This window comes from Micropterus dolomieu, linkage group LG20 (genome assembly GCF_021292245.1).
Source record: "Micropterus dolomieu isolate WLL.071019.BEF.003 ecotype Adirondacks linkage group LG20, ASM2129224v1, whole genome shotgun sequence".
NCBI lineage: Eukaryota > Metazoa > Chordata > Actinopteri > Centrarchiformes > Centrarchidae > Micropterus > Micropterus dolomieu.
Genome location: NC_060169.1, coordinates 18,716,005 through 18,742,662, shown reverse-complemented (window position 1 = coordinate 18,742,662; position 26,658 = coordinate 18,716,005). Strand labels below are relative to the sequence as shown.

The window sequence follows — 26,658 nt, the reverse complement described above, 5'->3', positions numbered from 1 at the left end:
TAATGTTTTATATGAAGCAAAGCTGTGGTACATTACATTGTTGGAACAATGTTAACAGAAAATAGAAAAAGGTCAATTGTCTAAGCCTACGTGTGTGTGTGTGTGTGTGTGTGTGTGTGTGTGTGTGTGTGTGTGTGTGTGTGTGTGTGTGTGTGTGTGTATATTATGGGGTATTACAATACAACTGTAGATTCAGAAGATACTCATGCCACAGGTACAGTTAGAATAGTGCTTCAGTCTGTAGAGGAGCACTTTGTAGTGGCACACACGCTGTTCAAGCCACAACAGTACAAGAACTAGTAGACGCAAGGACACAAAGACAAGTAACATGAAATTAGATCACTATTTATCAGTTTCACTCTGATAATACACCCATGGTGGAGAAAATGCAACAGAACATAGAAAATGAAATGTTTCTAGCTCAGGTAAAATCATTAGAAACATCTGTAAAACCACTTTTCAGTAATGACCACATAAATACTGAATATACAAAAAAACAACACTGTCTTCCTTTATTCCTTAAAATGTATGATGGAAACGGCTGATGGAGGTGGAGGGAGGCATTTTGATGGACCTGGTTCATCTTTAAGTCTTGTGCCTTATACAAGTTCTCACTCTAGTGGTCAGTACATGAACTGCAGTTGATTCTAGCCATGCTGGGAGGGACTGATGGCAGCTGGAAGTTACAGTGTGTTTGCTTGTGCTGGTGTGGTCCAGGTCTGGATTATAATCAGTCTAGACTCTAGAGGATCCAACAAGGTTGGTTGGTGGGCTTTAACCTCCGGAGGGAGAGGGGGGGGTTCTACAGTCCAAAGCGGGCAGGGGTGCGTCTGGGCGTCATGGGGGCCTCTTCTTTTCTTCCTGGTGTGCAGATCTTCACTACTCTGAATCAGAGAGAAAACAGTCGAAAGACAAGTTTTATTTGCTGTGACATTATACCTCTCAGCCTCATTCTGTATTGCTCCGTTTACTCAAATGCTAAACATCTCTTTCATTAAGTAAGCAGTTGTGGTTTAAAAATAAAAAGAGTGATGGTGAGAGGAGGCTGAATGTGAACATGAAAGCACTGGATGGACTGCAAGAGAGTGAAATGGCAGGCTGGTGTCTCTGAAGTGTGTTGGGAAGTAGAGCCTGACGCCTCTGACAGCAAATCTATCATCTTTAATTACAGCAACGTGACACCCTGACACTGGCCACACTTCCCTCATCTCTCTCTCTCTCTCTCTCTCTCTCGTCTCACACACCAACACACACACACCTGCAGCAATTACAACCATCAGGCCATAACCCCCTTCTGTCACTGTGCCCCCCCCCCTTCTCTGTCTCCGTTCACTTAGGGGAAATTGTTGCGCTTTCATCAATACACATGCGGCTAGTAGTTTCATAACAGCAATGCACATAAATGTGGACAGTATATTACAAGTAGGTGGACAATGCACACATATGTAGTGTTTAGTGGATTCAAACATGGTTTTCCCTTTACTGCGTCTTAAAGGACCATATCATTGGTCTTACATGTTATATACCACTGACGACAAATGATGTGTATTTTACATTACAGCAAATCAAGCTGCTGTTTTAAAAATGAGGTTTTTGTCCCCCCAGTGTAGTGGTCCACTGGTTTTCATTCATTTCTGTATCATAAGAAATTCTTAAACTCTCAAAACTTAATTAATTTTATTAGTGACACTGTTACTTCAAATCCACCTAAACTGCAGTACCACACAATAGTACTGTAACTTCGACAAACATGAATATGTACTTCACACACCGTGACGGATTGCTGTAACTCAGCAAGTTCCAGAAGTCTATCGATTTTAAACCCATAAAGAGATGAACAGAAATCTATGATTTTCCTGGAATTGTAGGGAAAACACATTTGAAACAAACTGAAACCTGCAAAAATGTGAGGTACACATAGAACTGGGTATTTATTGTTTGAATAATTTTTGTTGCTAGTGCTGGTTCGAAACCAAAGTCTTATTTTGAGGAATGTTTTTCTTCAAGTCAAACTACTCAAACCCAAGCAGCTGTATATGAACTATAGAAATAAATTACAGTCTAAAATAGACAAAGTTATCATTTTAGCCCAACACTGTCTGTAAAAAAGGCCTAATAACTAAGCTAAGCTAAATACTAAGCTAATAAGTTAAGAATAGCCCAAATCTGACCAATTTGTAAATGTAAATGCTCCGTACTTGTATAGCGCCTTTCTAGTCTTTTCAACCACTCAAAGCGCTTTTACAGTACATCTGCATTCACCAGTCATACACATTCATACACTGAGCCTAAGTGCTCAAACGGAAACTAACATTCACACACTGGCGGAACAGCCGCCAGGGGCAAATCGGGGTTCAGTATCTTGCCCAAGGACACTTCGACACGCAACCAGGGGGAGCCAGGGATTGAACCGCCGACCTTACGATTAACGGCCAACCCGCTCTACCTCCTGAGCCACAGCCGCCCATGTCTACTGTCGGTACTTGACAGTAGGGCTGCAACCAACGAATATTTTCCTAAATTAATCTGCAGAATATGTTCTCAATTCATCAATTAATTGTTTGGTCAATAAAATGTCAGAAAAAATGTAATGGATACAACCCTTAAGTGACAACTTAAAATGTCTTGTTTTGTTCCAACCAACTGTCCACAACACAAAGATATTCACTTTGCAGTTTGCCATTTCTCTTCTTATCTACTTCACAGTTTCCGTCTTCAGCTACAAGTACCAAAACGTACTGATGATTGTACATTATTAATAAATAACTAATTAGGGAACTAAAACTGGTGGTATTGTCCTTTAAGCGCTTCAAATGGAACTACACGGGTCCCCACTTTTAGCTCTAACCCACATGTGGTTCCAGAAACACTCACACTGTTCCACTTCTATACACCAAACAACTGAATACGCCATTTACTGATTCACGCCACTGATTTGTGCTGGCAAGCAGGTTGACAGGTGAAAAGTAGCTGGCACATGAAGGCGTACCCGCCGTTTTATTTCATCCTGTTCACACTGAACTCATAGAGGAGATGCTTGTGAGGCCTGCTGGAGGACAAATGCAGCCCAGCAGCCAGGGAGAGCAGACGACATTCATTATCACACATCCATCCTCTGCTTAAATCTAATTCTTAATCCTATACCTCGAGTGTGATTATTTTCAACAGATCTGTTACAGACGTGGTCACACAAACTCAGAAAGATAAACCAGACGATTAATTAACAATAAACGTTCTTTTTTTAAGTCTGTCTTCATAACCTTATTTCTGTCTGTAAAGCTCACGGATGGGTGTGAAATTAATTTTTTGGTCTAATTTGAAATTGAACGTTCCCCTCCTTTCTCTGCTCTGCTATGGCACAATTTAAATTGCTGCTGTAATGGGGGTCAGCCAGGAGTCAATATTATTTCTTTTTGTCTCGTCTGGAGGGACCAGAGGTGAGAAAAGCTCATCATGAAGAGTGAGAGAGGTGGGGTAGAGAGTGGGAGAGGGGGAGAGAGAGGGAGCGGGTGAAGATATGGATTGGCAGTGAGGTAGGTAAATTAAACGTTTCTATCTTGACTCTGTGTGGAAAATTAGGGCCACGGAGAACTATTGTTAGATGAGGCCCGTGTGTGATGAGGAGGCAAAATGAGGAGAGATGGTCGCTGACTTACTTAACACTTCCAGTGCTGCTCTTCTTCTCCTGCTCCTCTCGGCGCGCTTGCAGCTGCTCCTCAGCCATGGACATCTCCTCCTCCATGTTACTGATCTCCTCTTTGGCCCGGCGACGGTTCTCCTGGAAAAGCAACACCAACAGATGAGGCAGAAATATACGAAAAACATTGAGATGTAATGTAGTCAGCTGCGTATGTACCTTGTGTCTACATGCACAAGGTACATGTGTGACCAAAAGTATGTGGAGACCAAGACATTACACTCTTATGTGATTATTTCACATCTTTTTCCAAAACCATGGGCATTCATATGCTGCTATAACAGCCCTCCAATCTTCTGGGAGAGATGTCGACAACATTTTGGAACCTGGCTGCAGATTCAGCCACAAGAGTAACCACTGAAGTTGGGCGATAAGGCCTGGCTCACATTCAGCATTCCAGTTTATCCCTAAAAGTGCAGGGCAGTCAAGTTCTTCCACAGCAAACTGGGAAAATCATTTCTTTACAGACTTGGATTTCTGCACAAGGACCTTGTTGTGTTGAAACAGGAAAGGACCCCCCTAAATAGTTACCACTGTAAGCACACTATTCTCAGTAGTTCCAAATCTGGGTGTTTGGGACCTCCATCACAGGTTACATTACATTACATAAATCTTGACAAGGTAGGAAAGCAATAAAAAAAATATATTTTTGCAACTTCTATAATGTTTTTGTCAAGTTTAATGATTGCTTATTTTTCCCTTGTGAATTACTGAACAGATTTATCTCCTTGTGTCCCTAAAAATTATTTTGCAATGGGGAAAAAAATTACTTTTTAGCTGAATTGGTCAAAACCAGTGGACCACTGACAAGTCGTCGCAAGTAGACATTTCTCCATTCATTCATGGTCACAAGCCAAAATGTTTGGGAACCTCTGGTCTAAAATATCATTGTGTGCTGTAGATTACAAGGATAGAGAGTACCTAAGGGACAATGTGGAAATTATTACATATATAGACATATGTGGACTTTCCTCATATGCATTAAGCAAGTACAAGCCTGGTCTTACCTGTCTGCTTTTGCCCGCATGTTTGATGCTATAAAACATGGGCCCAAGTTCTGCCAGCCACTCTCCATCCACTGCAGTCACACACTGCATGTACTCCTATAAAACAAAGCATAAAGATCAACAAACGCATGTGTCAATTACTTTTATGCTCGCCAAGTTCTGCAGCAGACAGACTTTTTTTTTTACCTTGGTGGTCATGACGAGCTCGTGGTAGATGATGTAGTCAGGGGTGTAGCCCATACCAAACAGGGAGCTGGTAGGATGGAGGTGACATGGCATGCCTGTCCTCACATTCACATATTCACCAATGCCCTGGGAGCAAACACAGGCATAAATAACAAATTAAATGCACAATTCAGAATTTCTGGATCGAAAAATGGGCCCTGTGCGTATTGGTCTAAAATGTGTGTTTGTGCCTGGATCTATGAGTGCACCTTGAGGTCATAGCATAGAAAGTCATCTGGGTTAATTTGCTTCTCCACCTGGCTTAGACAGCAGGTAAATACATTTGAAGTATATTCACCGCTGTTGCGATTGCTTGGGTGAGCCGCTTACTCATAAGTCAAATGGACACCCTTGATTATATAGTCATTATTTCAAATTCCCTTTCAGATTTTAGCGCCTTATTAATGTGAGGCCAGAAGGGATATTTCACCACTCTGTAATTATGCTGCTATAAATCTGCCACAACCAGTTGCCACTAGGCATAACATATTAACTGAGGAAAAGCCAAAGTGCAGGAAGTACCTTGAGCTTGGCAGCCTGGTGGAAGTAAGCAGCACAGATGCACTTTCTGATGATGTCCCAGTCTGACCCACAGGAAATCAGGTTCATCCTCTGCTGCACCATGATGTCCTTTAACTGGGAGCGCACCTCACGCACCTGCAATAAAAAAAACATATTGAAAGTGGAACCACAAAAAAAACTCATCCAGCTTGTTGGCTTGCAATCTATTATTTTAGGGTAAAATATACCACTGCTAATCCACTGCTGTCAAGTGAAAATCTGTCAATCTAAATATTGTGAGTGTTAGACCATCTCACTAGGAAATATCACAAGTTTCCAATTTGCAGACTAATAGCAACTACATTTTAAATAATTCAACAGAACACTGAATAGGCCTCACAGGACATGAATTATATAATACACACATTTAAACACCAAACTAAAAGCAATAAAACAATGCACAATATAAAATTAAGAGATTTCAACATGACCATCTTGATGTGCTTCAACTCAAGTGAAAACAAAATGACAGATTTCCGTCCAGGGCAAGAGAGTTTGGCTCGACAGAGCAGGAGAACGAGTGGGAGTCTGACCTTGCGCATGGCCTTGGTGTGGATGAAGTGCTCGTTGCACCAGACACTGGAGTAATTGTTGTTCTTCCACTGCATGTAGACGTTAAGGTAGGTGAGGTGGTCGCTCTCTGGGACTGAGAACTTCTCCCTCACCTGGTCACTCTCCTCCTCACGACCCTGCAGAGACCCACACATTGAGTTTTCCACACATCACTGAGATTTGTTTTTTAATGATCATTTCAAGGTTATTTTTCTTTCATTGTGGAATACTGTTCAACACAAACAAATAATTGTATGCATTTAAATTTGTGAATTCATTAAATAGAGTATTTAAAGCTGCATTCATAGCTTTTTTGGCCATGCAGTAGATAACAAGGTGTGAACACAAAATTAGTGATGTGTCCTTCCGTATCGAGGCTTCGAAGCATGTGTTGAGTAATCCAGGGTGATTTTTGTGAAGCGCGTTTCGAGGCTTGTGTTGGTGACATATGTGGTGACGTTTGAAGCTTCGCGAGCCGGCCGTACCACGTGACTGATTCAGGAAATGGGTCGCAGGTTTGGTGTGTGATTCGAAAGGAGAAGCAAAATACAATGGACCCTCATTAACATTTTCTGGGCTTTTTAATTTGATTGTTATTTAACACAATTAGATTGCATCTACAGCTTATTTTATCAAAAATTGTGATGAAACAGGACATTTTTAGTTCAGTTAGACTTGTGGCAGCCAGAAAGTGTTTTTTTATCAACATTTTGTGGATTTTGTAAGAATTAAACTGGGGGCGTCTTACCCCTTATTACCCTAATAATAATGATGTTCTAAAGCAGCTAAAATCCTCTCCAAAAAAAAAAAAAAGAAACCCAGCACTGTGGAAAAGTAAAAATTAATAAAATGTTGTCTCTATTATCTAAAGTCACAAACCAAGTAATACAAGCACATTCACATCATAACCCTCTCCCTTGTTTCCATGTTCTCTTTGACCCTGTCATTGTATCATAAAGACAGACAACATATTAATAAGTTCATCATTTATGTATCGGCATGACAAACATCATTCATTAATTTATTCAGTTCAAAGCTTCACATACCAAAGCCATGGTACCATAATCACTCTGCCCGTTTTACATTTATTGCCCACTTGATGGCACAGTAGAGCAAATGAAGCACCATGAAGCTTCGGACCATGAGTGAATCAATTGGATGGAAAGCTTCAGTGCTTCATAAAGCTTCATCTCACCATCACTACACAACATAGATAAATACACTGTCGCTTTTTAAGTGGCAAATTTGTTAGCCGTTGCACATTCACACATACAGCTATTACAGACCAACATTATCATTAATTTAGAGTCGTATTTCTGTCCACCTGGCAAATGTAAGTCCAATATTTGTCTGTTTCTAGTCTCTACCAAATCCTGCGGGGAATATCTGTTTCTTTAGCTGCTAAATTTTCCACTACGTTTACCAGGTAGGTGATAACTGAGTCTGTCTGTCTGCCGTTTGGTGCTGGACATGTGTTTTGCAGTGGGTTTTTTTGGCTTATTCACATTGAAGACAGCTGCCCACTATGGCCGAAAAGAACACTGTTACTGTGCTTTCAGACCAAACGCGAAGCGAGCGTTGGGGGCAGTGCAATTACATGCAAAGTTAATGCAAAGACACGGAGAGTTGTTGTCCTGCAGTCTTGCTGACAGACCTGACAAAGCATGAATTCATATGTTTGACGAATCGGCGATCATGTTGAAGTTATTTCGCCATCATTTTGATCCGTTTATTGCGAGTAAATCACAGCAAAATGTTTACTTTGGTTTCATACCGCTGCTGTTCATCATTATGAGCGACCCCATTCACATGTAAGTATTCATGTAACCCATTTTAAATATTAACACAACAAAATACATAAATACAAATGGATTCTTAAATCTATTTAACACTGACATTTACAGTAAGTTTATGATAAACAGTATGTGTTTCAATTATGGAGTATTAAATAAGATGTACCTTAGGTCTGTAGAAGATGGCCGGCACAGACAACATGGAGACGATGATAAGGATGTCAGCACTGCAGCCCATGTCGCAGGACACAATCAGCATCTTGGAGAGGGCGGGGTCGAGGGGAAACTCCACCATTAGACGCCCTGTCGGTGTCAAAGCACCTGAAAGGCAAAAAGAGAACACAATTACAAAAGGTCAGAAGTAACGCAAAGTGCGCGAGACATGAAGAATGCATTAGGGACAAGCACAAGACGAGTGATAAGCTTCTTTTTACAATCAAAAGCCTGCTGGCGTGAGGGAGAAGCCAGCATACTGTGACCCCTATTTGACTATCACCTTGAGAGAGGAGGATGAACTGCTGACAGTTGAGAATATTTGTAGAGGGGGAAAAAAGAGAGAGAAGGAGATCAAAAACTTTGCCAGTTCTGATTTAAATGATTAGACGACAGAGTCTAAGAAGATTATGAGGAGGAAAAGCAGAGAAGCAGAGCAGCCAGTTTGGGACACGCAAGCCTTAATCAGAGATAATCTGCTGTTAACACACCATACAGGGAATCATCAAAAGTTCCCCCTTATCCCCAAATCCCTAAATCCCATGGAATCTAGCTAAGGATGAGACAGAAATGAGACCCGACCAGTCAAATCAAACACAAGATCAGTTACTAGGCAATTACTCCACTGGCTAAACCGCACAACTACCTCCTCCAGGTCTGTTTGCAGTGTCTGCATCACCACTGTAGCATCCTGTAAAAAAGCTAGTTTCCTGCCTGCGTTTGTGGCATCAGCATCACTATGTGGCAGCTCAAAGCAGTGCTCAGGGGAAATACAACCCTCAAATAGCCAATATTGTCTGTCATGGCTTCATCTTCATCTCAAAAGGGGGATGATTTTTGTTGTTTGTCTCTACTGTATGCAAGACTGGTCTGAGCCTTGTATGGCCTGCTACTACAGACAGAGAAAAGAAAACCGATACAGCATATAATTAGGAGACTTTGCATTATTAATACATGATGGAAGTATTAACCTATTTTTTTATTTTTTTTTTATTATTTGTTTAAATTGGATCTGCAAGGATTAGTTGACTAATCAATTAGTCCAATTCAAGTTTTGAACTTAATGGGCAACAATTTTGATAATAAATTATGTTGTTATTTTGTTGCAAAAATGGCAAACGCATATGTTCTCAAATGTGAATATTTGCTTGTTTTCTTTTCTGTTACTGTAAAATGAATATTTCGGGGTTTTGGACTGTTGGTCAGACAACACAAGGCATTTAATGACATAAACTTGAGCTCTGGAAACTTGTGGTGGACAGAGCACACCTAAAATGTAACGGTTTTATAAGATTTATTATCGTTATATTTGATAAAGCACATCTTGACAAGGACACAATTAGATGTCAAACAGGTAATAATTTACCATATATGTACGCTGTTAAAAATGTCAGTCTCATGTAAATGCAATTATCTAATCGACATTACAATAAGATGCCTCTGATCACTCCAACCCCTGTTTACGACTCACCTGTGTTGTCCAGAGCTCCCAGAATCCAGAGCTGATACATGGAGTTGAGCATGTTGTCCTCAGGCGGTGGATCCATGAAGTGGAAGAGGAGCAAATCCTGAACACCCAGAGACTTCAACAGCAGGACTACGTTGGCCAGGTTGGTCCTCTGGATCTCTGGTATGGTGGTAGTCAGCATCTCATTCTTAAAGGCGCTCTGAGTATAAAGCCTGCACAGAGAGGAGGGCACAGCAAAGACAGACACAGCAAGTGTGAAATTTAAGATACCGAGAATGTAATATCAGATTTTTCTTGACAAGAAAAATATACAGATGTTTGTACATTGTACATTCGTAAACTGAAACACTGCACAGACAGGGACAGTAAAAATGAGGAATATACTCCCTTGGACCAAGTTATTATGTGACATGATGTGAATTATTTTGTTCTCCAATATGTGCAGACGTGTAAGTGGGATTCTAACTAAGCAGTAAGCCTGATGTAGATCAACTGCAGAAGATGAAGAAATTCACAAAGCTACAATTTATTTAGGGAGTTAAAGTAAAAAAGACCTGACTTAAAGCACTTGCAACCATTACAGCTGTCTGATGTGGGTGCTTATTACAGAACGATTCGTATGTATATGGAGGTGTTAAGCTTGTGAACGAGTGCCTGCAGTCACAGCTAAAAGGGTCTTTGAGTGGGGAATTCTCCACGCAAGCGAAGCAAACTGGCGTGACTCACTCTCTCTGCTCTCCAAACACCTTGACTGTACTCTGTGTAAAGCTGCTCCAAAACTGATTCTTCATAGATTTCTGTGAGCTTGTGTGTAAGACCAGGTGGGCAGGATTAATCCAGAAATATGTGGGCTTTCATAATAGTCCTAGCTCATTAGCAATGCAAAATGTATCACCCTGTGTGTGTGTGTGTGTGTGTGTGTGTGTCTCAATCTTTACTTAAGTAAATGTGGGAGGGGTCACGTGAAACCTCCGACAGGGTCTTCTGCAGTACATTCGCCATAAACAGAGTTAAACTGCATAAAGTCCTCTGGAGATTAGGGTTCTGGCCCACTCTCTCTCGCTCTCTCTTCCTGCCTCTGAATGTCTTGAAAGCACGGTCATGTCACACATCCAGAACCCTGAGCAAACCATCTGAAGACAGCACTGATCTCGACTGAAGGGAGAAAACACAGTTTTGCTAAAACCATACATCCCTACATTCTCAGGGAAGTAGGAACGGAAAAGAAAATCATACTTTATTTTTCAATGTGAACTGGGACAGATACCAGAGTGGGAAAATAATGCATGTTCCTGCTTTCAGGAGACTGTAAAAAGAATTTAAAAGAAACTTCTGCAGGATCAGGAGATTCTTAGTATTGTCAGTTAAAAGCAAAGGTTAGGAGCAGCCTTGCAGGAACCTGAATATGGCGTAATGTGGCGTAACTGTAAACCAAGCACCAATTCCAGGGGCAACACTGCTTGTGACTGTTTGTGTGTTTGCGTACGCAGAGAAAAGACATGGGCCATTACCTGTAACACTGCCCTGGTCCTGTACGTCCTGCTCTGCCAGAACGCTGGTTGGCATTAGCCTGGCTGATGGGATAAACCTGCAGAGCATCCATTCCAATGCGAGGATTGAAAACCTGTTGACAGAAAAAAAAAAAAAAGATGAAGTAAAACAAAAATGATGTGAGACTGAATTAAACTTGAACACAGGGAAGGGGACCTTTTAACAAGTGCAGTGTGATAAAATAAATAAACACACTATAACCTTAAGTTTGCAGTATCCCGAATCCACCACAAACATGATTCCATCCACAGTGAGGGAGGTCTCAGCGATGTTTGTAGCAACGATGCATTTCCTCACACCATCTGGAGCCTAGCAGAGGGGAAATTAAAGGCAGTCAGTTTCTGCACGTGTTTATTTCAAGGTCTCACAGATGTAAAGTGTAGAAACGCGTAAAACAAATATGGGCAGTTCCACATACAAACCTTCTGAAAGATCTTGGCCTGGAGATCAGAGGGCAGCTGGGAATAGATGGGCAGCACGGCTAGAGGAGGAGCGTTCTCCAAGTCCTCCAAACGCTCCACGATCTGATCCGACGTCACCTGCAAGGACAAGGATATCTCATGTGTGAAAACAGGATGCCCAGAAATGCCAAGAGTTGAGGAAATATATTTTTTTAATTTATATTTATTTTTAGGTGGCCTTGGATATCTGTATTTATACAACGCCATTTGTATATTCCGATCACAGTCCTTTATGCCAAAATATTTGAGTAAAAATAGCAGCCATGTCCCTCACCTCAATATCCTCCTGCCCGGGCATAAAGATGAGGATGTCTCCTATCAGCCCACTGAGGTGGATCTGCAGGGCCTGCTTCACTGCTGCCTCCACGTAGTCCTCTTGAGGAGTCTACACAGCACAAAACACAACTAATCAGTTGTCAGCTTTTTATTGTTATATTCTAAAAGTTAGTTCACAAGTCAATTTACACAGTATATATTATTGCCTAAAGGGTATTTGATCAACTGAGAGCTGTGTGTTGTAGTGAAAATATGATCAAATGTAATACATAATTTGACTATGCATATGTCTGTCGTATAGACTTTTCTTAAGGTTAAACACATATTTTAAAAGTTAAAGATTTCATCGCAACGTAAGATGATTTTACTTTGAGAAAATGTTAGTCCTGTTTAAATTACATATCTGCAGTAATTCCTGTGGATATGGAATAATAATAATGATCTGAAGCTGCCAAAATGATCTAGGACGCAGTGCAAGTGCCTTTAAGTGAAAGCAGAATGGAAACAGAAAGATACCTTGCTAAACAAGATGTCTACGGGGAATGTTCTTCCTGGAATGTGGAAAATGGGAACGTTGCCAAAAAATGCAGCAAACTTGTCTGAGTCCATAGTTGCAGAGGTAACTATGAGTTTCAAATCAGTGCGTCGAGATACAACCTGATGGGAAACATTGGACAAAAGAGAGACGGCTGAATAAAATCATAGTGTATTTACAGCGAAATCCCAAAAGGAAACAAACAACAACCTCAATAGGTAATTCATCATTAGGATACGCCGCAGATGCAGCTGTGTGTTTGGTCTTGAAAATAACAAAAAGGAATGACTGCTGGGTAGTTTTGTGTACTGACTTCACGTAGCAGGCCGAACAGCACATCGGTATTCAGGGAGCGCTCATGAGCCTCGTCCATGATAACAGCACTGTAGTGGTCCAGGTCCGACTCCCTCAGTGACTCCCTGAGCAGGATACCGTCTGTCATGTACTTTATCAATGTTTTCTCAGACGTGCAGTCCTCAAAACGGATTGCGTAGCCCACCTGCGGGCGACAATGTCAGGATAATCAACTTCCAGCAAATACTACTGTTAAGCAGTTCCAGTGTTTCCCTTTATTGTTGCTCCTCGTTCAGTTCCTGCCATACCTCAGCCCAGCAACACACATACACACTATTTTCCTTTTTTCCACTAGATGGCGGTGTTACTCAGCATATGACTTTCTACTTAGTTTGCAGGGAGCCCTCAGACTGAGCACGTTTACTTCATAGCAAAAGTACAATAGCTCAGTTATCAGACAGGATTTAAACAAGTGATTTGAGCCTTGAATACCATAACGCAAAATCAATTCTATGGTAGCTGTATAAAAAAAGAATTAACATACTATATTAAAAGAGCTGTCCAGTAGATACAGTGAACTCCTGAAATTATTTTCTACATGAACAAATCAATAAGACATAAACAGCAAATTAATTCACATTAGATGTTTACAACATCCAAATATAGTGACCGTTTGCGCGGGCGTCAGACAGCTGTCTCACCTCCTCTCCAAGGTTGGTGCCAATCTCCTCACTGACTCTCTTAGCCACACTCATGGCTGCCACTCTTCTAGGCTGCGTACAGCCCACCATGCCGTAACTAGTGTAGCCATCCTCGTGCAGGTACTGAGTCAGCTGGGTGGTCTTCCCACTGCCTGTCTCCCCAACAACAATAACTATGCTGTTGTCCCTGCAGATGCCAGTAAACACATTAAAACCGTCAGTTACAATTGTTACAATTGAGTTACAGTTGAGTTACAGCTCAGTCACAGAAAATCTCATCACAGCTTTAATGTGAAAATTTTTGTTAAAATTGAATTTGAGGACAGCATTGAACTGGGTATCAATACCTTATGATGTTAAGAAGTTGCTGTCTGACAGCAAAAATAGGCAGGTACTGCCTCTGTTCCAGAAGGGTCTTCTTCTTAGCAAACTCACTGCTGGCCTCAGTTTTTTCTTTCATGTGGTCTGCAAATTTCTGCTCTGCTCTGTGAGGCAGAGAGAGAAGTATCACAAAAAATGAATATGGCAGTGGAATTATTAAAAAAAAGAAAATGTGAAATGTCATCTACATTCAAACTTTGAAAAGATAGTCCGGTCACCTGTAGTCTACTTTGCCGTCCTCCCCCACTTTACCCGCAGAACCTTCTTCATCCTCCTTCTTCTTGACCCCCATGATATCCCCCAACTTTGTGCCTGCCAGTTCCCAGTGTTTGTGCTGTGCCTGAAAACATAATTATTCATACATTATAAAAACAAAACCCAAGCATGCAAACCATGCATAATTCTGTACCATTTAAAGCTGTAAATCATTTACCATTTAAAGGTTTAATGAAAAATTAACACTACAGTTATATTTAAGTGGTTTTAAAATTGAGAACAGCAGAAATTCTGTCTGAGAGGTCCAGCACTTGCCATTGGTATGTCTGTCAAAGTAATTTCATAGAGATCTTAACCCTATACTAATCGTGCTGCACACACACATATTGCAATTCTTTGCACATTCAGCACAAAGAGGAGGAGATGAGGGAGCGTCTGGTTTTGTCCTTGTATGAGAAGCACTGTCAACTTTACAGAGACAGTAAAGGGATGGCACTACATGGTGCTATCACTCAATACTGTTTTCTCCTCGGCTGAGGAAGACATCCTGACTTTACTGAAACCTTCTTCAACAATAAGAGTTGACAAGCTCACAAGAATTTCCTTCACAAGTAGTACTTTTAGTTATTAATTCAGCCAAACCTTCTTGCGTTCTTTCTGTTCACGATGTTTCCGGACAAGCTGGCTGCCTTTACGAGAGATGATGGCCATGTCAGAGGTAGCATCTTTTACAGGAATGACAGGCTCTGGCTGCAGTAGGGAAGCAAATACACACATCAAAAAAATATAGATTAAAACTCTCTTTGAGTATAATTCTGACAAAAAAATGACATCTAAGGCACTGAATCATTATAAAATATTCCACCTAAACAGTAAGCCTAGTGACTACAGGCCTTTGATCAGGAATTGTTTAGGTCTTGTTTACCTGCTTAGTGAAGACTATTCTTCCATCCAGAAAGGGAGGAACCAGGTTGTGAACCAGCAGGTGAACCTTAGCAGCATTGTCTTCCTCGAAGTCTTCATCCACCTCCAACCTCTGCACCACACCACTGGTCAGCATTCGGTTGGTCTCCCACCGCTCATTATCCTGAGAGAAGAAACATACCGGTAACAAAAATATACCAACACAGACAGATGAACTTGAGTGCACTAAGTACAGATTTCGCAAAGTGTGTCAGGGATAGTGATGCGTGGATTGGTTATTGACGTTATCCAAATCGGAACGTATGCATACATCACCCAACCACACAAACAATTTTTTTCCTCCAATTCATAGTTTTCAGTCACGTGACATGCGGGGTGACCTGGAGGGCAAAACAACAGACCAACATAGCGGCTCACACCGTGACTCCCCCGTAGAGACGCCGCAAAAGCAGTCAAATTTTATTTGGATTACCTTTCAACTGAAGAAAAAGAAAGATATGAACACAAACTGCAAGTGTTGGGAATCCGAACCATATAACATTACAGCATCCGCTGCCTCATTTCTATGTTAAAAACTGCCAGGTCCCTGCTGCCGCTCAACTGCAGTAATGTTTACGTTTAGCTTATGGGGAATCCCTCACAGCCCAGGCTTGTCTCCTCCTCGATTAGTGCATCCGAAAGCACAACAACCATCCAGCATTTTGGCAACAGGAAAAGTAACAAACTCAAAGTAACAGTGTATCACTTGCTTCCTGGTTGGCAGGCAGCAGAAATTTACATCTTTTTTGCCCTCCTTTCCTTGTAATGTGACATCATGTGAAAACTATGAATTTAGAGACCTGCATTGGCCGGTCTGCAGATTATAACTGCGATCCCCACATCACTGGACACTGGGTGCATGTGGGTGGGGAACAGGGAGTACAGGGCAGGTTGTGTGTCCAGCGTGTACACATGAGTAGTGAAATGAAGGAGAGACAATATGCAGGTTCCATTTTCAAGGTGTAGCCAGAGTAGAATGGCTATATGGAGGCAAACCTAAAATACCATCAAAAGAATCCAAACACCAAAGTGATTGCTATGTTTGTTCCTAGCGGAAACAAGAATCCAAACGGAAGCAGTTGTTGATCACTTAGGTCGTCTACTGACTGGAGTCAGCAGTCTATGGTGGTAAAAAACTGAGCAGTCAATAAAATAGGTTTTTCGATTATTGAATTACTGCAACCAGGTCCTTGAGCATACAGTCATAAATGTGCATTGTGAACAAAAGATTTCAGATAGATGGGTCCTGTAGTATGCGAGATTAGTCCCGGACGTACACGCACGCACACACACACACACGACCAAATACATGATCCATAATTAGTAAGTACACATCCATCCATGCATACATACAGTATATACCTTTGCAACAGACACACATTTGTGATTAGGCTGATATGAAGCACTGTGCTTGTACCTCGTTGATCTGTCGTTTCTGGGCAGATATTCTTTTTTGAGTCTGCTTCTGAAGGATCTGCTCTCTCTTCTTTACATATTCTTCAGAGGTGGAAGTGAAAGGGTTGTGGAACTCATCATAGCCTTCATCCATCATGTACCAATCTCTGTCAGCTTGCTGTAAAACAGGGATTAGAGTTTTGGGGTTTTTTTCCCCCTTCCAAAAACACACATCTCACCAGAAAATAGTAAAGTTTCTATGAGGCATAAATGATTCATAACTGTGCCACTCACCTTCTGGTCCTCCTGCCACTGTTCTTTTTCACCCTCATTATCAAACATAATACCTCCCTCGCCATCTTCTTTCCTACCTAAAGAAGAGAAAGAATAAGAAATGTTATCAGACATACAGAATTTAAATCTTCCTCATGAGCACAAAATGGCTCGTCTTTAGTACAGTACCTTTTCCTTGTGATAAACGGGGTGTAGAGCCCAAATGCTTTCTGTCATTGGCCCATTCGTTGTACTTGTATGACGGGGTAGGCAGTGGTGTGTCATCAGGGTAACGACCTTTGATTGACCTTTGCACACAGCAGACAGGCGTTATGTAAGCATCAATCAGCAATAGTTTCTCAGCAGCTCATCGTGAAAGAAAATGTGACAGAATGAATCATGGAGCTGTAAATTTGTGCTATTAATAATAATAATAAATAGCCATGTTGTCCAAAGCTAATAACCAGCAGGTCCAGTTTTTCAGACAAATAAGGTGTTTGGAGAATGTTAGTCGAACAAGTTCAAACTACTGAGAAATACGAGGAATTTTGGGTCTTTCAGTCACAATTAAGTGCACTAAACCATCATCATTTGTTACTACAATTGTGCTATCCACTTTAAGTACATGTTTCAAATATAATTAAGGCTTTGGGACAAGGGGGATAAAAATGTGAGATAAAATTAATGCCAGTGGTTTACCTATCTCTCCTCTCACTCTCTCGGCTGGAGCGATGGCTTCGCTCTGAGCGATCCAACTCTCTGTTAGACGGGGCAGGGGATGGTGACTCCCACTGGGAATGCCGTGAACTGGCATAACCACTGTCATCCTCTTCCCAGTTGGAGCGTGAGGGTGTGAAAGAATCTATGTAAAAACAAAATATTAAATTGTTAAAATTAAAATGTTAAAATTCTCTTTACATCCCGACTGCAATCAATAAATCAGGACTGTAATAAGGCCCAGAAAATGTCTGTCTAGCTGTCTCTTGCTAGTTTCTCTAACACTACCAAACAAGGAAAATTATAAATATTAAATTGAAATAAAAGCAAATGAATCAAACAAAACTACCTCTGGGGCGATGCTGTGGTGTCAGGGGCTCATCTCTCTTACTCCCCCGACTGATGCGATCGGACCAGCCATCTCTTTGCGAGCGCTCACTCCTCTCGCTGCGCTCCGACCGGCTGCTGCTGCTGCCACGGCTATGGCTGCTTGCTCGTTCATCTCACAGACAAAGAGAAGGGATAGTTACTTCAAACAACCCTGACTGATCTAACAGTATGCTTTTTCAAATACTTGATCCATTTTACAATGACTAAATAAGTGTTTTTAATGAAAAAAGTAGCATAATGAACTATCTGCCCATCACAAGTTGTCCAAAATGTAATTGCTTATTGTTCTGAGCAAAAAATTGAAAATGTATCCAATTCACAATAATGCAGAATCACCTCTTTCACTCCTTCTGTCTCTGCCTTTATCTCTGCTTCTTTCTCTGTCTTTTTCTCTGTTCTTGTCCTCTTTGGAGGAGGCATAGACTCCATGCTCACGTCTGTCTTTCTCTCTCTGCTGGTGTCTGCGTCGGAATTCTTCACTGACCCCTCCGGGGTTTGAGGGCGTCTCGGAGCCGGTCACACGATACTTCCTGCTGGCAAGATGAAAATAAAAATATTACATGTTAATCATACTATTTGTACACAACTACAGTCAGTAAAATAATTGTGAAAAGTGTAAAAGGGGAACAAAACAAATACTAGCAATACAAACATCAAAACAAAGGGGTGTTAATGTTCCACGTTAATTTAAGTTTTGCAGTGACTCGGAATGAAAGCTCTGTCTTTTTCTCAGCAGGATACAACAGGATAAAATCCACAAAAAGGTTTAGTAAAAATTCCAAAAATTGAGATGTCCAGCAGTCTAGAGACTCAAAGTATTAAATAAATAAACTCAGCCCACTGTAAAATTTGTCCTTGTATTTTCTTTATATTTATTCATATGATTTTTTTCCCCTACTTCGTAGACATTAGGGATAGGTGTTGCCTGTCTTATTTATATGTTGTACATATTTTTTAATAATATATTATTCTGTGTGAAGCACTGACACTTACCTCTCCTTCTTAGCAGTTCTGTTCTTCTCATCGTCTTCTTCATCAGACCCAGAGTCACTTTTACTTTCCTCCCAGTCCTTGTAGGAAGAAACCTTTGACTTCTTTCTATTTGTGTCATCAGTAGCATCTGCCTGTTCCTTACTCTCACGCTCCTTCCTCTTCTGGGCTGCCAACAGATCTAAGCCCAGCAGGGAGGTGCGTGGAGTGGGTGCCCGAAAAACATGGGGTTCTGCAGCAGCACTCTTCTTCTTCACTATGAGTCCACCAACTTGAGCATCTGGATCAGTCCCTTCAAGCCTATGCATGGACACATCGTCATCCATTATCTGTGGGGAAATAACAACATGTGTAAAATGTGAAAATGTGTACTAGTACTAAATTGTTGCTCATGACAACACATGTAAAGTATATTTACTCAGTTAATTGTTTCTAAATAATGGTTTGAGTGTTTGGCTTTTGGGCATTACTGAACTGGGTCTTAAACTAACTTATTTTCATTGTTACCAAATTTGTCAATAATTTGCTTCATCTGATCAATGATAGAAGACTAAGAAAACCTGCAAACATTCACATTTAAGAAGTTAGAACCAGTGAAATTTCAGCATTGTTGCTTAAAAATCACTTAGACAATTAGCTGTATATCAAAACTGTTGCAGACTAATCTTTTGTCGATCAACTATTGATTACTCAACTGTCAGCTCTAACGTTAATTGAAAATAATAATATAAAACAGAAGAACATCTTTACAGTGGGGAAACTGGACCAATAAAATGCTCGCCATTCTCAGCTCTAAGGGCAGCATCTAGTAATCGATTAATTTAATTTCTCAGATCCAACCCAAGAAAACACCGATAACGTAATTACGTTACGTTGTAACTCTACCCTCATAAATGATATTTGCACTATCAGCATCTTTTTAGCCAATTTGTGAATTCACCAGTGTACGTTACGTTACTCCAAAGTCACAAATAGGGCTAAAATCTACGTAAGTCAGTAGAATTATTTTTTCACCTGTTTAAAAACAGTTAGATGAAATAAAAGGAAACGTACGTACCTCGGATAGAGCAGGTAGCGTTAGCTAGCCTGCGAGCTATCAGGTTTAATTCTGACAAGGCCGGGGCAGCAAACTGCGTGAAACTGCCGCGCGTTTCTTTGGGTCTAAAATCCGCAAATTCTCACATCAACTTAAACATTTGAGGTCGACTAATAGACGGGCAAATCACGGGCCTATAGCTGTCGCTGGAAAATATTTAAACGGCGTCTTTCGTAAACACAACGCGTATGTTTACAGACAAGTGAGCAGCCATTGCAATCCCACAATTCTAGTGGCTCGCTGATTTAAAAAAAAACAAAACTTTATTTAAACTGGTTGTGTTAAAAGACAGACATGTCTGAGAAAAACACACCGCATTTATGCATGACATTTCTATAATAGAACAAAATGATTAAAAAAGTAACGGCAGTAAATGTGAACAACACATACCAAACTAAATAGTTATTAAATACAATAAGTGTACTTATTGTATTTAATACTGTAATACTTAAGTGCATAGAACAATTAAAACAAATCCCTAATGCATTATACGCACATAGCTGTACATAGATAATAGAGTATGCACTACTCCATGTAAGACAGTTTTGATTTAGAAATCATTACACATGTATTGCATTCCCAATACAAAGTGAATCATTTTGATTATTTTTATTTTGTCTATAGAATAAGAAAATGATAATGAAAAGAAAATGTCCATGTGCTCTGCAATGATTGCTGCTGTAGTGCATTATGTGGAAATAGCTTAAATACATCAAGCATGTGCTTTAAAGGTTTTACCCATCACGAATCAACTTACTGGTATGTAGTTGGCAGGCGATATTGAGTGCTGTTACAACTGAACTAGAAACGTGCTTATCTGAAAACCCACAATAATGTGCTGCGGACACACAAAAGTGACCTTTAAAGGTTTTACCACCCCTGTAAAACTCACCAGCCATCAACTAGTCTTCAACCACCCAGTCCACATTAACACTGTCAAGTGAGATTTTTTTTTAAAAGTATAATAATTATAAAGTTAAGTTATAACAATTGTTAAAATTGTATTCCACAGTAAACCAATAGCATATTAACTTAAAGAAAGTACAGTTGAGATGAAAAGGAAGTCACATGTTTGTCATGGATTTTTAAATCACAAGAAAACATGCCAGCTGCATCACAAAACTGAAGAATGTATGGCATCTTTGCCTCATGTTAGGGGAAAAGCAATGTGAGTTGTATATTGATTTTTTTTAAATACATGAAATACTTGGGGACGGTGACACTAATTGGCTACATTTTAGATTTAAAATATAATATTGCATAAGTAATAAGTCGCTCTTTGTTACATTGGAGACTGTGATTCTTACTGCTGAATCATTAATAGCTGCAAGCATGTAGGCCCGGGGCTGACTGTGAAAGTATCAGGCATGTTTGTCTTCTTATAATAATAATTATTATTATTTTTATTATCATATGTAGCCATTTTGCTGGCTGCCTTTGTTTGGCCCTGCTGCGTACGGTCAGGTAATCGTTCTCTCTGGCTGGATGAAGTCTGACGCTCCGCATGATCCATAATGATAGAGAAATATAGAGATTAATTTCAATTAAGCATGCTGTCCATATTTTAGAGACCCCCCAAAATATCACAAACCATACTTTTAGGGGAGCTGATGAAATCCAGGATTTACATGTGAAATATTACAGTGAACCAGTGGCAAAGTACATACAGTATCAGGCGTTATGATCTTCTGGTTGGTACCCTGACCTATCAGTAACATATGCATCTCATCTCTTTTTGTGCTGAAAGTGATTAATACCATATGTAAAAACATAAAATTACATGTACAATGTACAGGTACACTATTTTTTCCATGAATAAATCAAAATTAATTCGCCCACATAAACTCCCGTTTCGTTATGGAAACGCAGAAACTCGTATGCGCAAAGACAGCGCACAGTTGACAACTTTTCAAACGTCCTAGTCGCATGATCATCAACCGGTCGATATTGATTGGTCACCACTCCGAAAGGCACAGTTTTATTGGTCGTAAAACAACACGCACGTCATTGGTCTGTTTCATGTGACTGCTGATGTGCCGGGTTGGGCGTTTGTTTGATTTCGTAACCCAACATTGTTTAGCGTTTGCCTGGTAACTCTATATGTTAGTTTATGTTTGCTCGTCTCTACGGTGTCATTAGGAGGTTTTTGAGCTCAACAAACGTTAAACGCGCTCATAAAGGGTGTAAACAGGTCTAGACGTAGCTAGGTAACGTTGGCGTTACAGCTATACCTGGCTAACGGAAGCTAACGTTAGCTTACCGCTCAGTTGATACAGGTTATTTGCATTAACGTTTAGAATGGGCGAGGAAATTAACGAAAACCTCATTAACACCAACGATAGACCTGCTAATACCACCAATGTTGAGGAAAACGGCGAAACAGAATGTGTAAAATATTACACATTAGAAGAAATAAGAGTACATAATATGAGCAGTGACACATGGCTCATCATCCACGATAAAGTATATGACATCACTCGTTTCCTTGAAGAGGTAAGAAATACATTCTGTCAGCTGTGCCTGGTAAAAAAAAAAAAAAAAATACTACGTTAGCATTATGCTGTCATAAGAAAAGTTTTTGCTTTGGCCTTGGTTACCTCAACGGTAATTCGAGTACGACTACTTCCTGCAATTACAAAAAAAGTTGTTGGCCACATGTGTTACCGTGTAACTTAACGTTGCTGACCTCTCTTCACTCAAGCGACGCTAAATGTTTAAACAAGGTTATACAAGCGATATTTTGCTAACGTGTCTCTTATGCAAGCTAACATAACTGGGAAAACTTCTGGCAACTTTAATTATTAACGTTAGCTAATGTTGGCTAACTTATTTAAGTTCAGTTGATGCCCACCATTAACATAGCACCATTTAAGCAAATTTGAACTACTATATGAACTTAGTAGTGGGGAACAAAGTACATTTCTCTCTAAAATGTAGTAGTGTGGAATTATGAAGTAGCATAAAATGGAAGCACTCTAGTAAAGTTGGATACTAGGGGTGGGAATCACCAGAGGCCCCACGATATGATATTATCACAATACTTATGTCAAGATATGATATTATTGTGATTTTAAACATATTGCGATGTATTGGAATTTATTACTTTTTTCTAACTTTAAATTGTGTCCCCAAAGGCAAACTCTTTTTTTTTCTAGTGGACTGAAAAAGCTATTGATTTTATTATTATAGTACCAAAAAAGGTAAATTCTCATGTACAATTTTATATTAATAAAAGATCGATACATGGTGTCTGTGTATCGATACAGTATTGCCATGGAAAATATTGTGATACTATGGTGGATCGATCCCCCCAACTCTATTAGATATCTCAAAATTATTGTGTTGGCAAAAGTACCTTCCATCCCTGAAAGACCATATTTCACTAATGCCTGTGATTTCAAGATGTTATGAGAGTTTTCACTGCTTTTGGCTAAACTTAATCAAGCAATCTATATCTATAATATATTCTGAGTGTGGGGCAAACACGGAAAATAAACTAACATTCTGTGTTAACCTATTTTATGCTTTCAGCATCCAGGAGGTGAGGAGGTTTTGCTGGAGCAGGCGGGTGCAGATGCCACAGAGAGCTTTGAGGATGTGGGTCATTCCACAGATGCCAGGGAGATGCTCCAGCAGTACTATGTTGGGGAGGTTCACATGGTAAGATGAGGCCTCTACTAGCTCTGAAAGACCTGATTTCCTGCCTGGTGTATTTTTACATGATGTCCATATCCCTCTGTCAAATACAGAAGTTAAACTTCTGACAAATCATTATCATTGCTTAAATCTGACCTAATAATATTCATTATCACCAGATCTCTGAGAAAAAAGGATCCATTTATTGCACATGAAAGAAGGAGCATGAGGCAACACATTCTGTTAAGTGATGAAACAGAAGTCGTCCAGCTAAAAGCAAAATTTTAAGGCTTTTTGAAACTCAGCCAACCAACAGAGCACCCTTAACAAGTACTTTGTATGGTGTTATACATTTGGACTGTGACTTTTGTTCCCCATCACCTACACTGAAAGCAATTTAGGAAGGGCCAGTGTAAATAGGAGTGATTACAGTAAGCAAAACTTGAATGTACATACAGGCATATAACAATTGCCTATCCTTTAACTGACAGGGAGGGTGGAAATTGCCCTTGTTGTCTTTCTCTTCTGCTATTAATTTCTGTGGCTCTTCATGCATTTTGTGATGATCAGCTTTCTGGTGTTTTACCAGTCCCATTGGTCCCAAATCTTGATTGCTGAATGAAATTAGAAACATCACACTGCGACAGTGGTTGACAGTGGCTATCAAAAAAATAAATGGTTGGTGTGTGTGCATGCTCCAAAGTCCAAGGCGAAAAGTGATGTTTTGTAGGCTACTTTATATTTGGATTTTTTTCAACAGTTAGATGTTAACTTGGTAATTCATATGAATACATCTGAGTTTTAATCAACAGTGGACTACCTGAGAAACTGACTTGAATTGAATTCTTGGCTTGAGTGTAATTTGTGTCAGCATCACATGAAGACAGTAATTCTAATTTTATTTATATTCTTTGTAGGATGACAGAAAGAAGGAGGCGGAAAAGGTAAGCTCCATTGTATGTTCATCTGACCTTGTCTTAAAACAGAATTTACAAAGACAATGCAAAGTGTTTTGTTTGTTGCTAAATCATACAGTATCTCCTTTTAATTTCTGTCCTTGTTTTCCTGCTCAGGAGGTACATGACGCAAATTCAGGAGAATCCAGGTGAGTCGTCATGATGAGCAGTGTGTGTCAGGCTCATAGTTAACTGTTTTCTCTTGCGATATTAAGAGCTCAGAAAATGCTTCTGGAAATAGAAAGTGAAAAGAAAAACAGGAAGAAAGTGCATATCATTTGCTGTATAGTTTTTTGTTTGTTTGTTTTTTTTGAAAGGTTAAATATAGTGTTATTGATTTATGGTTTTCACCCATTTGTCTTTTCAATTATCAATAAAAACACTGATAAATTACCTAATTTAAAAAAGCATTGATCCAGAACCATATATAATTTATATGTTTATCTTATTGTTGCCGTTCTCTTTTGTTTTGTTTCTGCTCTGGATCAAAACATTTATTTGATATTTAATGTTTTTCCCAGCGGCTCCTGGACCACTTGGATAATACTTGCTGTTGCTACAACTGTTGTTGGTGTCATGTATCGCTACTTCATGTTTGAACACAAGTCATCTTGAGTGCTGGCATCCTGTTTTCTCATTCTTATCATCTGGAGGCCTTGAAATGTTTGACCAAATCCTCCTGACACTGGACACACACAATTAGGAGTGTGTGCATCCTCCGCAACAAGAAAAGGAGAGGAACAGTTTGATAAAGTACTTTTGTCCTTGTCCGTCTACAGAAAGTGCACCAAATAGACAGTTGGGCTGAGACTTTATTAAATTGTCTGCCTTCAGTTTCTTTGTATTGCATTGACACTCTGCCAGTTTTCATTATATGTTGTCTGTAACTTTCATATGCATTTGACCCAGTTTGGTGTTTGTATGTTCATAACCTATCTGCCTGCCCAGAGAAAGATTTTGTTAATAGCCTGGTATACATACACAATTATTTCACAGATAGACACAATGGAAACAGAGAACGAGGCGTTAGTAAAGAAAGTCGATAAAATCAGGGTAAATTTTAACAGTGACCATTCTACATTTTTCTCTGAATTATAACTTGCATTGCATTTTCTTAGTTTTAATAAGTGAGAAATGTTACTGTTGCCTGACTCATTAAGAATCATGAGTTTATTCCATTCACTCCTTACTGCACAGTTGTGGTGTTAAGCAATACTTGATTGCATTAATCACCAGGTTGTAAATGCATAAGTTTTCCAATTACATAATTGCAGTGTTAAATTGTTGAGTCTGTTCGTTTTGAGAATAGTAGTGAATTATTAATTATATTTTATCAGTGATTATTTAAGGTAGAATGTGTTCTGACCATTTTTTCTGCAGTTGTATTTGTGTATGTCTTTAAATACCGCATCCATTTAGTAATATCAGTTTATGTAGTATGTAATAATACTAATACTTTATTACCCAGATATAATAGCGGGCAGTGAATGAATACCCTTGAAAGAAGAGTACAATTATTTGTTATTTAATTGTTCCTCACTATGCCATTTGCAACTCACTGATGCTTTTTCACAACTTTGTTTCATTGTAATGCATCTTAATTTTATTTTTGGGGTGAATGGTACTGGCAACAGTCACTGGAGGGTTCGAGTTGTATTGGATGAAGTCTGGTGGTGTTTTTGTTTTGTCACTTGCAGGCTTGCTAGTTGTCATTGGAGCCATAGATTGGTGTCTTTCAGGCCACAGTTTGTCACCATAATGTTATTTAGTTATTCAACCTTTTTGAATTCTCTATGTTGCTGTTAAGAATTTGTCACTATTAATTTTATTTTGGTTTAGGAAAGCTTTGCAATCACTCCTTTAATGGATTTCCTGAAAGAGGCATATTTCATATTACCTTCAAAAATACATTTTCCAACTACAAAGACCATAGCAATTTGAAGTCCATATACCATCTGTTCAAAATATCTGTATATGACTTGCTGCTATTTTTAAATGTGACTGCAATATTACTTTCAGATGTCAGCATTTACAGTAGTTGGCTGACTTTTAAGTATTTGCCATCTCTTTGAATTTCATTTCAGCTGCCATTTCCTGTCATTAAAAATCTCTGAGAATGAAATGAATCCTCAAAACTTAAGATGTATGTATGCTATTTCTATATATCCATGACAGAAATCCATTCTGGTTGTGGCAACTGTCAGACAAATAATAACAAATTGAACAGTATAAAAACACTATTAACCATCTTTTATGCAAGGTCGAGGGAAGTAATGCAGCTGAGCTTATAAGCAGAAAGAATTTATGAAAA

At 39.6% G+C, this 26,658-nt stretch overlaps 2 protein-coding genes across 4 annotated transcripts in view; one reads left to right on the top strand and one right to left on the bottom strand.

The window, feature by feature from the left end:
- Positions 1-329: 329 nt before the first annotated feature.
- Positions 330-19,982, bottom strand: dhx38 (DEAH (Asp-Glu-Ala-His) box polypeptide 38). Of its 2 annotated transcripts, none has more exons than XM_046032561.1 (27): positions 19,717-19,982; positions 18,663-18,988; positions 18,006-18,202; positions 17,629-17,781; positions 17,262-17,424; positions 16,752-16,870; positions 16,584-16,660; positions 16,312-16,467; positions 14,857-15,018; positions 14,574-14,681; positions 13,934-14,055; positions 13,682-13,819; positions 13,335-13,521; positions 12,653-12,838; positions 12,321-12,461; positions 11,803-11,913; positions 11,490-11,606; positions 11,269-11,376; positions 11,028-11,140; positions 9,520-9,728; positions 8,002-8,156; positions 6,024-6,179; positions 5,452-5,586; positions 4,891-5,016; positions 4,705-4,800; positions 3,657-3,778; positions 330-884 (listed from the first exon to the last, which is right to left on the bottom strand). In XM_046032561.1, exons 2-27 carry the CDS (start codon positions 18,983-18,985, stop codon positions 803-805), a joined length of 3,762 nt encoding a protein of 1,253 aa, XP_045888517.1. In that variant the 5' UTR covers positions 18,986-18,988; positions 19,717-19,982; the 3' UTR covers positions 330-802. The 2 variants fall into 2 exon arrangements, with proteins under 2 accessions (XP_045888517.1, XP_045888518.1); XM_046032562.1 differs by having other exon boundaries at positions 18,006-18,199.
- Positions 19,983-21,716: 1,734 nt separating this feature from the next.
- The window catches only part of LOC123959126 (cytochrome b5), a 6,591-nt gene continuing 1,649 nt past the window's right edge, over positions 21,717-26,658 (top strand). The window contains exons 1-5 of one of the 2 annotated variants that reach the window (XM_046033023.1): positions 21,717-22,248; positions 23,287-23,415; positions 24,309-24,335; positions 24,465-24,496; positions 24,869-25,008. In XM_046033023.1, the coding sequence (XP_045888979.1) occupies positions 22,054-22,248; positions 23,287-23,415; positions 24,309-24,335; positions 24,465-24,496; positions 24,869-24,962 (477 nt within the window). In that variant the 5' untranslated portion in view covers positions 21,717-22,053 and the 3' untranslated portion in view covers positions 24,963-25,008. Of the gene's footprint in view, positions 22,249-23,286; positions 23,416-24,308; positions 24,336-24,464; positions 24,497-24,868; positions 26,474-26,658 lie in introns of those variants that run through there. The other variant, XM_046033021.1, reaches the window with a different exon arrangement.

Excerpts from the sequence above, each read along its gene's own strand:
- dhx38 (XM_046032561.1), bottom strand. The coding sequence starts at position 18,985 with ATGGATGACGATGTGTCCATGCATAGGCTTGAAGGGACTGATCCAGAT. Across the intron at positions 16,661-16,751 it reads CCGTTTATCACAAGGAAAAG|GTAGGAAAGAAGATGGCGAG; the intron begins GTACTGTACTAA and ends TCTCTTCTTTAG. Across the intron at positions 3,779-4,704 it reads ATGCGGGCAAAAGCAGACAG|GAGAACCGTCGCCGGGCCAA; the intron begins GTAAGACCAGGC and ends TTGCTTTTCCAG.